The 12,141-nt window shown below is 47.2% G+C and overlaps 1 protein-coding gene across 3 annotated transcripts in view; it reads left to right on the top strand.

Annotated features, from left to right (window-relative positions):
• The window catches only part of SERPINA12 (serpin family A member 12), a 31,003-nt gene extending 29,748 nt beyond the window's left edge, over nucleotides 1-1,255 (top strand). For all 3 annotated transcript variants that reach the window (XM_003778365.5, XM_054530970.2, XM_024231860.3), the window contains one exon: nucleotides 718-1,255. In XM_003778365.5, the coding sequence (XP_003778413.4) occupies nucleotides 718-909 (192 nt within the window). In that variant the 3' untranslated portion in view covers nucleotides 910-1,255. The remainder of the gene's footprint in view (nucleotides 1-717) is intronic.
• The last annotated feature ends 10,886 nt before the right edge of the window (nucleotides 1,256-12,141 follow it).

The following is a 12,141-nucleotide window of genomic DNA, read 5'->3' as shown; positions in this document are numbered from 1 at the left end:
TTGAGCTTTCCTGCCACAGACTTCCCACAAACATTCAACACCAGCTCTGAAGGTCTTGTTGAGTTTAACGGCTCATTTCTTTCTGTAGTTACGTTTGCTGATAGCTGTGATTCTAACACAGGATACTATCCTGTTTTCTGCAAGTAAAATTGTCAGAATTTTGTAGGCTAGAAAGAAATGTGCCAGGATTTCACACATGCCCAATAGTTTCCCAGTACCGATCACCTGTTTACAGACGTTGATGCCTTTGGAGTGGATTTGGGATGCAAGTCATCTCAAAGAGCTAATCCAGAATCCTTCTCCCTCTTAACCATCCACCAGGTGGATGAAAGGAGGTGCTGGAGGCTTCAGAGTGGGGATACCACCACCTCACTTTCACCCAGCTGCAGCCCAGTAGACCTTTTCTGCCACGGCTATGGTTGATGCTTCCCTGCAACCCATGAGAAAGAGAAGCAAACCCCACTCCATCTCTCTCCCCAACCAACTCTCGTAACTGATGCTCCCCCTGCACCATCTTTTCCTTCACGCAGCATCTGCTTGTCAAATATTCTCCAGCATTAATGGCAAAAGAGCCAGGATCCCTGGAGTAAACCAAGTTGCTTCTGTGCTGGACGGCTTGGGCCAAGTTGTCTCCCTCTCTGATCCTCTCTGGGCCTCCGGCCCACTATGGTCGCCGAGCAGCTTGGCAGGCCCTGACTTTGCCCTTGGCTTCCGTAGGCTGTGCACAAGGCTGAGCTGAAGATGGATGAGAGGGGTACAGAGGGAGCCGCTGGCACCGGAGCACAGACTCTGCCCATGGAGACACCACTCATCGTCAAGATAGACAAACCCTATCTGCTGCTGATTTACAGCGAGAAAATACCTTCCGTGCTCTTCCTGGGAAAGATTGTTAACCCTATTGGAAAATAAAGGAGAATTCCTGCTTGCCGCAGACCCCGAACATGGCTTGGGGTTGAACATGTTCCATCTTCCTGAGATGGAAGTCACAGGCACATTTCAGTTTAGTCTCTCCCCGTCACCATCTCCCTAGACTGCCCGAATGAGCAAAACTGCAAGTTCTAGAAGTCCTGTACCCCATTTCCTCCCTGCCCATTCAAATGCTGGGATGCAATGCCCCACCCCCAACCACTTGGTAGCATTCTCCTCTCCCCTCCAGCGGGCAGAGGGACTCTGTGATTTAATAAACAAATGTTTCTCCCCCCCAACCCTGCCCCAGGTTGACTGGCTGTTGGTGGATAATTTGGGGAAGGTATGGGCCACAGCAAGTACCTGGGGTCTGGAGTGAGAGACTGGGGTTCAAATCCTAGCATGAGGTATCTTTGGGAAAGCCGCAAACCCTCTCTGAGTCTGTCTTCTTATTTCTGAAGTGAAGGTCCCGCCCCTCCCTTTGGGGCTCCAAGGAAGCTAGTTCAGTGCTTTAACAAAGTTGGTCCCAACCCTGTGAGTCCTTGGCCAATTATCCGCCCCGGAGTGTCCACGTGGGAGCTCTGGGCTCAGCCAGGAATCCAGGTGGATGGGGAAACAGGGACGGGGCCAGTCCAGCCCCTCGGGCAGCATTAGAAGGACGAAGTCTGCTAGTAGCCGCCAGCTTTGTCCATTTCAGGCACAAAAAGAACATCCTGGCACCCTCCCTCCCCTGTCCCCTCCCTATCTTGTTGTCAAAGGCAGATCCTGCGGTTTAAACCTGTCAGCAAGTTCGATTGAAGAGTGAGTGGGGGGGTCTCTGCGCCCTCCCCAGAAAATGTGGCCCTGCAGGGCCGCCTGTGGCCACTAGAGGGCACCAGGTGCTCGCAGGGCCGCGCACAGGTTCCTGGCCTGGGGCAAGCTCATTTCAGGCATCTGGTTCCTTCCCCTCCTGCAGGGAATTCCCAGGGCTTTCGGTGTTTGGAGAGGAAAGGATACTGGCTGGCTTGGCACTGAGGAGCCTCGACTGGCACTACTTATCATTTCCCGGGCGTGTTTAGCAGTTTGCAGCTCATGGTGTCCTTTGTGTTCTGGTCACAGATGCTCTCAGAGCAGCCAGAGTGGGCGTCCCTATAACAGATGTGGAAACAGAGGCTCAGAGAGGTGAAGTGGCTTTCTCGTGGCCTCAGGGTTAGCCGCGTGCAGCAAGTGCCCCATCTTCTGATTTGGGGCAGGAAGGGAAGAGTCCCCAGAGGCTGGTGGAGAAGGCTGCCTGCGGGGGAGGGGGGGGGGGCAGGGCTGGTGGACGGTGGTGAGCGCTGAGCCTGGGAGCCCAGAGTGCGCAGCCCCTTTTCGAGAGGGTGGGGGTGAGGGAGAAGGTTGAGACCCGGCACAGGGACACAGACGTGGGAAAAAGGCTGGGAATCCCGGCCGAGCCGAGCCCTTTGCCGACGTCATTTCCCCTGCCCCAGCCTGAGGGGTGGGTATAGAAAAACACAGAAACCCTGAGCTACGGTCTCAGGTGCGCAACATATGACACTGGGGAAGTGACACTGCCAGGAAAGCCACCGAGTGGCCAGGTGACCTGGGCATATCACTAAACCTTTCTGAGCCTTAGCCGCTTCATTTATTGAGAGAGGATCATAATATCTACCTCCAGTGGCTAAGCTAGAGACTAATACCCTCTATCTACCTACCTACCTCTGAGGATGACGTGAGGTTGCATGGCCATCGTGCCTGGCACGTGGGCATGCAGTAGAGAGCCCCTGCTGCGGTCCTCCACCAGCCCCCTCCAGTGCTTCTGCCATCTCCTCTAATGGGAATTCCCTCCTCCAGCCTAACAAACTCCTGCTCACCCTTTAATACCCAGGCCACTAGGACCTCTTTATGAACTCTTCTCTACCTTTCCAACATCTTCCAAGGCAGCCTCTTCCAAGCAGCCTTCCAAAACCCTCACCTCCACGCATGACGATGGCAGATGGGTCTGAATGTTCCCTCCAGCCGCCTGTGGGCTGCAGTCAATCCTCCATTAAATGATGACTTCTGGGCTGCAATCTCTGAGCTCATTGTTGATATATGTAGACCTGTTCCTGCCTTCCTGGGGTTGATAATCAGTGAGAGAAGCCACCATGAATCCAATAAACACATGTTTGTCACGAGCTGCGGTGGGCACAGTGAAGGAGACGTTGCAGAGCTTGCAAAGGGTGTCACAGAAGGGTCGTGTCCAGTCCGGGAGTCGCATGTCACAGATGGGTCGTGTCCAGTCCGGGGGCCCAAGAAAGGCTTTCCCAAGATGTAACATTTAGGAGGAGCTCCAAATGCTGGGAACTCATCTGTTTTTAAACTGTAGTTTGGAATTAAAACTGCATATAGAGGTGTTTTTTCCAGCATAGTTAATAATATGTTAAATACTGATTGGTATTTCTAAGTATACCAATAGAAATCAGGCATAAGCTCGAGTTCTTTATTCATCTTCCTTTTAACTAATTCTGTTTTTGAAATGATGGTTGCATATCTTAAATATTTTTAAATATCACGTTCTGCTTTCATAGCCACATTTGTAGTATTCGCTGCAAAAATAAATTCTATTTTGAAGAAGAAAAAAAAAGAGGAAGAAATAAGGGTGGGAGCCCAGGGAGGCCCCACCAAGCAGCGAGAACAGCATGTGCAAAGGCCCTGAGGTCAGAAGTGGCACAGGTGAGGAGCTGAAATGAGATGAGTAAGCAAGAAGGGGTGGGAGCGGGGCCGAGAGGTAGGTGGGAACTCGTAGGCCACAGAGGGATGCTGGTCTTTAATTGAAGAACTATGGCAGGCTGCAGCAGGTGTGCAGTTTGAGAGTGACTCAGGCAAGCCCATGTGTTTTATGTCCCTCTGCCTGCAGACTTGTGTCCTTGTATCCCCCATACCCAGGCCGGTACCTGCCACAGAGCACACACGCAACACATATTTGCTGGAAAGAAAAACTGCCCTGCCAATCATCTTTGTCCAGACACGGTCAGCCCCCTCCAAAGCTCCCCTCTCCTCTGGGATGGGAGTCACAGGCCTTAGTCCCGCAGGCCTGCCCACTAGGATGTGGCCATGCCTGCTCCTTCTTGTAGGTCTGTGTGCCACCTCCCTACATCTTCCCACCCTGCCTGGATGCTCTCCTTGCTCCTCATCCTCTCCCACTCCCACCACTTCCCTCCAGCATGTTACTCAGTCTTTCAGGGAAGGTTCACCCCTACTCCTTCTCAGAAGCCTTCCCACGTCACATATTTGTGGGCTGACTGACCTTGTGAATAAATAAGTGAATGAATGAGTGGATTTTGATTTTGACATAACCGACACTTCCTAGATGCCTATCAAAGCCTGACACGACACAAGTGCTTTCCCCATCTCACTGGCCCACAACCCTTCCGGTTGGTGTGACCATCCCATTTTACTGATGAGAAAACGGAGGCTCAGGAAGATCACACCAATTGCACAAGGTCCCACAGCTAGACTGCCACAGAGATGGGAGCACACACAAATCCCCTGAGCACTTGTGGCTTTTATTTGTCCCATCAGTTCATCCATCCATCCATTCAACAAATATTCACTGACTGTCCTCTCTGTGCGGGGACAAAGAGGGGTTTTAGGGGTTTGTGAATATAGAAAGATCCTTGCCCTTGCAGAGGTCTCGTGTTACTCGGGAAAGGCAGGAAATTAACAATAGGTGTGATCAAGAAATAAGGACATACCAGCCTGGCCAATATGGGGAAACCCCGTCTTTACTAAAACTACAAAAATTAGCCAGGCATGGTGGCATGCACCTGTAATCCCAGCTAATTGGGAGGCTGAGGCAGGAGAATCACTTGAACCTAGGAGGCGGAGGTTGCAGTGAGCCAAGATGGCACCACTGCCCTCCAGCCTGGGTGACAGAACAAGACTCCGTTAAAAAAGAAAGGAGAGGAGAGGAGAGAAGAGAAGGGACATTAAGTGGAGTGGGTAAGGGTGACTAGAGGTGCCAGTGGCGCTGGCAGGGGTCACAGCCAGCCTACCGGGAGGCTGAGACAATGGGTTTTATGGTTCTCTCCAAGATCTCTGCTGCACAGTCCTCTGGAGTCTTTAGCCTGGGAAATGCCCGTGCAAATGAAGGGGGCCAGCCCCTCCACACTTTTGGGTAATTCTCATCAGGTGGGACGAGAGACTGAGAAAAGAAATAAGACACAGAGAGAAAGTGTAGAGAAAGAAAAGTGGGCCCAGGGGACCGGCGCTCAGCATACGAAGAACCCGCACCGGCACTGGTCTCTGAGTTCCCTCAGTATTTATTGATTACTGTTTTCATTATCTCAGCAAGAGGAATGCAGTAGGAGAGCAGGGTGATAGTGGGGAGAAGGTCAGCAAGAAAACATGTGAGCAAAGGAATCTGTGTCACAAATAAGTTCAAGGGAAGGTACTATGCCTGGATGTGCACGTAGGCCAGATTTATGTTTCTCTCCACCAAAAATCTCAGTGGAGTAAAGAATAATAAAGCAGCATTGCTGCCAATATGTCTCGCCTCCCGCCACAGGGCAGTTTTTCTCCTATCTCAGAATAGAACAAATGTACAATCGGGTTTTATACTGAGACATTCAGTTCCCAGGGGCAGGCAGGAGAAAGAGGCCTTCCTCTTATCTCAACTGCAAGAGGCCTTCCTCTTTTACTAACCTTCCTCAGTACAGACCCTTCACGGGTGTCGGGCTGGGGGATGGTCAGGTCTTTCCCATCCCACAAGGCCACATTTCAGGCTATCACATGGGGAGAAACCTTGGACAATACCCTGCTTTCCAGGGCAGAGGTACCTGCGGCTTTCCGCAGTGCATTGTGCCCCTGGTTTATTGAGACTGGAGAATGGTGATGACTTTTACCAAGCACACTGCCTGTAAACATTTTGTTAACAAGGCACATCCTGCACAGCCCTAAATCCCTTAAACCTTGGTTCCATACAACACATGTTTTTGCAAGCTGCAGGTTGGGGCAAAGTTACAGGTTAACAGCATCTCAGGGCAAAGCAATTGTTCAGGGTACAGGTCAAAATGGAGTTTCTTATGTCTTCCTTTTCTACGCAGACACAGTAACAGTCTGATCTCTCTTTCTTTTCCCTACAGCAAAGATGGACTTGATGCACAAAAGAGGGATTCACCCTAACCAAGAATGAGGGTGCCCAGTGTCAGAGGCCCAGGATAGATAGGCTGCCTTGGTGTGGTCCAGCTTGACCTACACGATACCGAAAGCCTCTGTGCAGCCTCCGAGCAGGGGCCTTTCTGCCTCTTCCAGCATAGGCTGGGTGCCAGGAGTCTGGTTTGCTATCTGCCCCCACTCTGCCTGCAGCATTGCCTGCCTGGGCTAAGGTCATTCATGTGGGCGCACGACAGAAGTGACAGACTGGTGTGTTGGCAAGGATGATCACAGACGGGAAGTCCTAGTTCCTGGCCCTGCTTTTCCCAGACACTGACTGTGTGGCTGGAGTAAATGCCTTCTTCCTCTTGGGCTTCCACTGCCCATTTGTGCAATGATGAGGTTGCCCTGGATGCCCCCAGAAGACCCTTCTATTTTGGGCAATACTTTGACGTTCACATTGGAAATGATAGAACTGGCTCCAAAGTTTTATGTATAGTCATTCTCCTATGCATTTGTTTAGCCGATAAATACTTACTGGGAATCTACTATGTGCCAGGCTGTGTTCCAGGGATGGAGAAGCCAGGATGGACAGGAGAGACAGGGACCTTGTTCAAGTAGTGCTGAGGTCACATGGCCTGCTTCCTCCCCATTTTCTAGTCTCCCCTTCAGAACCAGCCAGGAACACGTATCCTACCCTGCTGAGTCACCACGTCAGTGCTCAGGTGTTCCCACAGGGGTGCAAAGCCAAGGTGCCCTTTCTGTTTGGGAAACCAGCTCTCCGTGAGTGCTCAGTTTCTCAAATTTTATTTACTCCCAAACCACTTTCATGATTAGGACTAAATTCCCCTCTCTTTTGTACATTATTTGCTCAAGGCCTATCCTTAAATCAATTCATGTTAGGAAAAGAAAATTTGTTTAAATAGAAAAATTAATATTGCAGTCATACATAGAAACTAGCACAACTTGCCACAAGTAGAAAGTAAAAATGCACACAACAAAACTAATTCAGTGATTAAATTCAACCAAGACTGTCACAGATTGCAGGTTCCCATCCTGTGGTTTGCTCACCCTTGTTAGAAAGGAAAGTCAGCAAGTCTGAGATGGTGGTAAAGATGGGCTGGCATCAAGCTGAGACTCACTCCTGGGGGAACTCAGAATGATCAAAAGAGAACTGGAAGAGGGAGGACTTTGCCACTGAGTGATTCCACATCGTGGGCAGAAACCACCTGAGATTGTTTACCTTGTGAACAGAGCAGTCATCTCCCTGATCCCTGGAGACCTCGGCCAAGGTTGGAATGTTTTCCTGATTTGTGTCCTTGACTGATTGGCTTTTCTTTCTTCTTTTTAAATTTTGGAATAATTTTAGCTTCACAGAAAAGATATGAAGAGAGTCCACTGAGTTTCCATGCATCCTGCAACAGCTTCACCTAATGCTAACATCTTCCATGACTGTGAGACGTCGGTCACAGCTGAGGAACCAGTGTTGCTAGCTTACTATTCACTAAACTACAGAATTTATTTGAATTTCACCATTTTTTTAAATGAATTTTTTTTTTTCTGTTCCAGGATACGATCCAGGATACACGTCACATATAGTGGTCTTTTATTTTAAAGACTTTGGAAAATGCGTCAGGTGGCTGGAGGTTGGTGGGAAGCCCTGGAGTTAGACAGGCTGAGGTCAAATTCACAGCTGTACCATTTATTTGGTTTGTGACATTAGGCACATCCCTTAGTGGCCCAGTCCTTAGTTTTGCATCTCTGTGATGTGGGAATAGTAATACTGATCTTTCAGGGTCTTGGGAGAATTCAATGCTATAGGTTACATGAACTCACTTGGCACCTGCTGGGCACGTATCCATAGAGTATTGGCTTTTAGAGGCCTCCAGAGCGGGAAGGGTAGTCCACTGGGTGGGCTTCAGTGGAGAGTGAATGTTCTTCCAGCACAGACAGATTTTCCATAGTTGTTTTCTTCACCATGATGTGAACAGAGGAATCACACATTCCTGGGCAAGGCAGAAAAAGGGGCCCTCCAGGATGAAGATCCCTGCTTGGGCAGGAATCCCATGTGTCCCATGATGTTGAAATAATGATCTCTTGCCAAAAAAAAAAAAAAAAAAAAAAAAACCCTGGACTAATTAACAGACAGACAAAACTCCTCAAGGCTTGGGGTCCTGTCTGGATCTATCTCCCTTCCCTATCTCCACCCTCAGCTTGGTTCAGATTCCTAGAAGTCAGGGGATCACACTGGGCAGGCTAGGAAATGAACAATGTTGCAGCAGAAAGGGTGGCAGGGAGCTGCACTTCCTGAGACAGATCCATGGTGGGGACTGTGGATCTCAGCTGGGGAGGCTTCTTGACAATCCGAAGGGTACCCTGTAGCTAAGATGGCACTCCAAGGGTAGCCTTGAGGCACCCAATCTGCTCCACTGTTAGGAGAAACAATGGGTGAAATATTAAAACAAGTATTGAAATAGAAAAGTACAAAGATGTAGCCAGATTTTAAAAATAGTATGAATATCTCCAATAAACCAGAAATGGAGCAGAAGCATAACAATGTGTGAGGCAGGCAAGAGATCCTGTAGCCAGAGTCCTAAGAGGATCCCAGAAAGGCCTGGACATAGCAGGAGAGGCTCCATGGAGGAGTATGGACTTGGGACAAGGCTCCATCTTGATGGGCCCATGGGGATCTACTCTTGGCTGGTTGCTATTCCAGCAGCCTTGGTTTTATGAATCTGGGGAGAAATGGGTCTTTACTTTCAAGGTGGCCCTCAGGCCCCAGGAACTGAGGACCTCAGGGCTAGAGGAAACCCTGAAGAGCTTCTCTCTGGGGCAAGGACAGAGGGTGGAGTGAAGGGTGGGAAGAGGAAGCACACAGCCCTCCCCACTCTCAAGTCTTCTCATCTTTCCCTGGAAAATCTGATTAGGTAGTTCTGCATGGGACCTGGGAATTTGCATTTTAATGAGAGCCCAATTAAGCTTGGTAAGTTCCATACTTCTTTAGGCTGCCTCTCTGTGTTTTACCAACTATGAGTCTTTACAAAAGTCCCTGGGTGTGGGTGAGCCAATAGTGCCCGGCCCTCAGGGTTCCCAACATCCCTCCCACTTGCTCCTTCCCATGCAATCTGCTACCTCTCTCCCTATTACTTACTGATCATAGTCCTGACCCTGGAGGATGCCTCACAAAGTCCAGACTGTCTAATCAGGGAGACCGACATATAAGAAGATAAACTGCTCTGGTTTGCTCCAGGTGTTTGTAAAGGGAGGGGCAGACTTTCTGTGGGATCTAGAGAAGACTTTGTGCAGTGGGTGATTTTGAGCTGGAGCTGGCAGGATGGGAAGGAGTGTGTCAGGCAAAGAGAGTGAGATGGGTAGTCCAAGCCAACTGAGATATGTGTGTAATCATAGAGAGTAGAGGAAGAAACAGCAGGATGGCATTAATTTCAATTTATTGTATTTTGATTTTTATTTAGGTACAGTTCACATAAAGTACACAAATATTTCTGCCCACTATTTCTTCAAAATTTTCTGTTCTCCACTGTCCCTCACTTTTTTTTGCCTAGAACTCCAATTACACATATGTTAGACTATTGATGTTGTCCCACAAGTCACTGGGACTTGTTTTTTACTATTATTATTTTCCAGCTTGCTCTTTAATTTGAATAGTTCCTATTGATATATTTTCAAGATCACAGATCTTTTCTTCTATAGTACTAAATTTGCTGTTAAACCCAGCCAGTGAATTTTTCATTTCAGATATTAAGTTTTTAATCTCTAGAAGTTTGATTTTTCTCACATTACAGTAACATTTTTATTATTTAAGCATATTTTAAGTAACTGTTTTAAAGTCCTTGTCTGCAAATTCCTTAATCTCTATTATGTCTGAGCCTGTTTATATTGCTTAATTTTTCTTCTGGTCGTGGGTCACATTTTCCTAGTCCTAGAATGTCTAGCAATTTTTGATTGGATGCCGGACATCATAACATTACAATTTTGTTGTCTGGATTTTGTTGCCTTCCTTTACAGTGTTTGACATTTGTTTTAACAGGCAATAAGTTACTTACAGATCTGCTTGAGCTTGTCAAGGCAAGTTTTTAAGCTTTGTTATGGTGGGTCTAGTGCAGCTTTAATTCAAAGTTAGTTTAGCCCTAATGCCAAGATGTGATACTTCTGGGTCTCTACTGAATGCTGCTCCAGGTCTCCCCACTTTGGGTGGTCATAACCTTAATATATCCTTGTGCTTTGTGAACTCTGGAAAATATTTTGTTTATACCTTCACAGTAGGTTTATTTTTTCGTCTGTGTGTGTGTGTGCGTGTGTGTGTGTGCATGTGTGTGTGTATGTGTGTGTGTGTGTTGACCAGCCATGTGGAATTTCATTTTACGCATGCAGAGCTTAGTACTTAGCTTTGGACTTAAAGAGACCCCTATGCACATTTCTAAAGCTCTCCTCTAGTACTTCACTGAACAACTGTAGCTTCCTCAGTTTTCTCAAACTCTAATGTCTGTCTCCTAAGCTCAGCAAGCCTCCCACACCCTCCTTGGGTTTTCTTCCACACGTCCAGAAAGTGTCCTTAGGCAGGAAATTGGGACAATTGTAGAGCTTATCTCATTTTTTACCTTCCCTGCCTGTTCTCTAATGTCTGAATTGTTTTATATATTTTTCGAGTACCTCAATAGTGTCATAAATTTTGTCCAGTTTTCTATCTGTTTACAACTGTTTGCAACCAATATCAGTTACTTTGTTTTTGCCAAAAGTGTAAGTCAACTCAAACTTTACATATATCCCTGTGTAACTTTACCTTAAGTAGCTACAGGACTTTTCATCACCCTGAGTTCCCCTTGCTTATTACCAGTCAGGATTACTCTTCAGAGGTAAATGGATTATTTCATTTTATTTCAATTCATTTATTCTTTTAGCAACCACTTACTGGACCATGAGTATTGGCCAAAGAGTGGGTATACAAGTAGACAAAATTAAGGTAGACAAGATCCCTGATTCATGAATTGTTCAGTCACACAAATAAATGTGAAACTATGACAGTGATAAGTGTTTCACTGAGAAGTTGATGGTACTATAAAAATAGCTGCTAGGCGAAATTTTTCTTATTTGAGTGGTCAAAGAGAGTTTCCTTGAGGAAATGACACGAACTAGGGCCTAAATAATGAATAAAAATTAACCAGGGAAAAATCAGATGAAGAGAGTTGGAAGGATATTCCAGGAGTAGAAAACAACAAATATCAAGTGTGAGCATAAAAAAAAATCAGCAGAATGGGCTAACATGGATGTCAAGGGCAAGGGGCTTCATGATCCGTGATGAAGTTAGAAGGGCCAGCAGAGCCCAGGCTATGCAAGTTAAGACTTCAGTGTTTACTTTGGGAAATGGGAAGCTATTGAGACATTTTAAATAGTAAGTGACACAGTCAGGTTTGAGTTTTAAAAGACTATTCTAGCTGTCATGTGCAGAGTGAATTGGAGGAGCAGGACAGGGTATGCAGAGAGAGTGGTTAGGAAGCTCTGTGGTAGCCCAGGCAAGACACAATGACAGCCCAACTAGCCTGCTAGAGTGGAGGCAGAGAAAAGTGGATGGACGTGAGCAACATTTAGGAGGTAAAGTTGACAAAAATGGGGATAAGTTGGCATGAAGAAGAAGGAAGTGCAAGGACGCCTCCTAGGCTCAACTAACTAGGTGAATGGTGGACCCAGTGACAGAAATGTTGAAAAGAGGTTTCGGTTGTGGCTGTTGCTGGGAGATGGTTCTTGGGAAGGAGTCTGAGTTCATTGTGGTTCATATTGCATGTAAGGTTTATTTGCAACATCAGGAGGAGATATCAAGTAGGCAGTTAGATATGTAGAGATCAGAGGAAAGGATTGAGCTGGAGAATAAAAATAATATATCATTTGCATGTCTAGCTAGCTGGAGAATAAAAATAATATATCATTTGCATGTCTTAGTAATGAAGTCGTGGGTGTCATGGCATGAGATCAGCTGGAGGGAGAAGAGAGATTAAAGTGAGGAGAGAGCTACAACCAAGTAAGCAAGTGCCAGGGCTCACCAACCATGCAAGGACAGGGCAGGAGAAGAGGAACCCGCAAAGGTGGGTAAGGAGGAGGTGCAGA

Source organism: Pongo abelii, chromosome 15 (assembly GCF_028885655.2).
Source record: "Pongo abelii isolate AG06213 chromosome 15, NHGRI_mPonAbe1-v2.0_pri, whole genome shotgun sequence".
Taxonomy (NCBI): domain Eukaryota; kingdom Metazoa; phylum Chordata; class Mammalia; order Primates; family Hominidae; genus Pongo; species Pongo abelii.
Note: the sequence above shows the minus strand (reverse complement) of the source record. Positions and strands in the feature narration are given on the sequence as shown.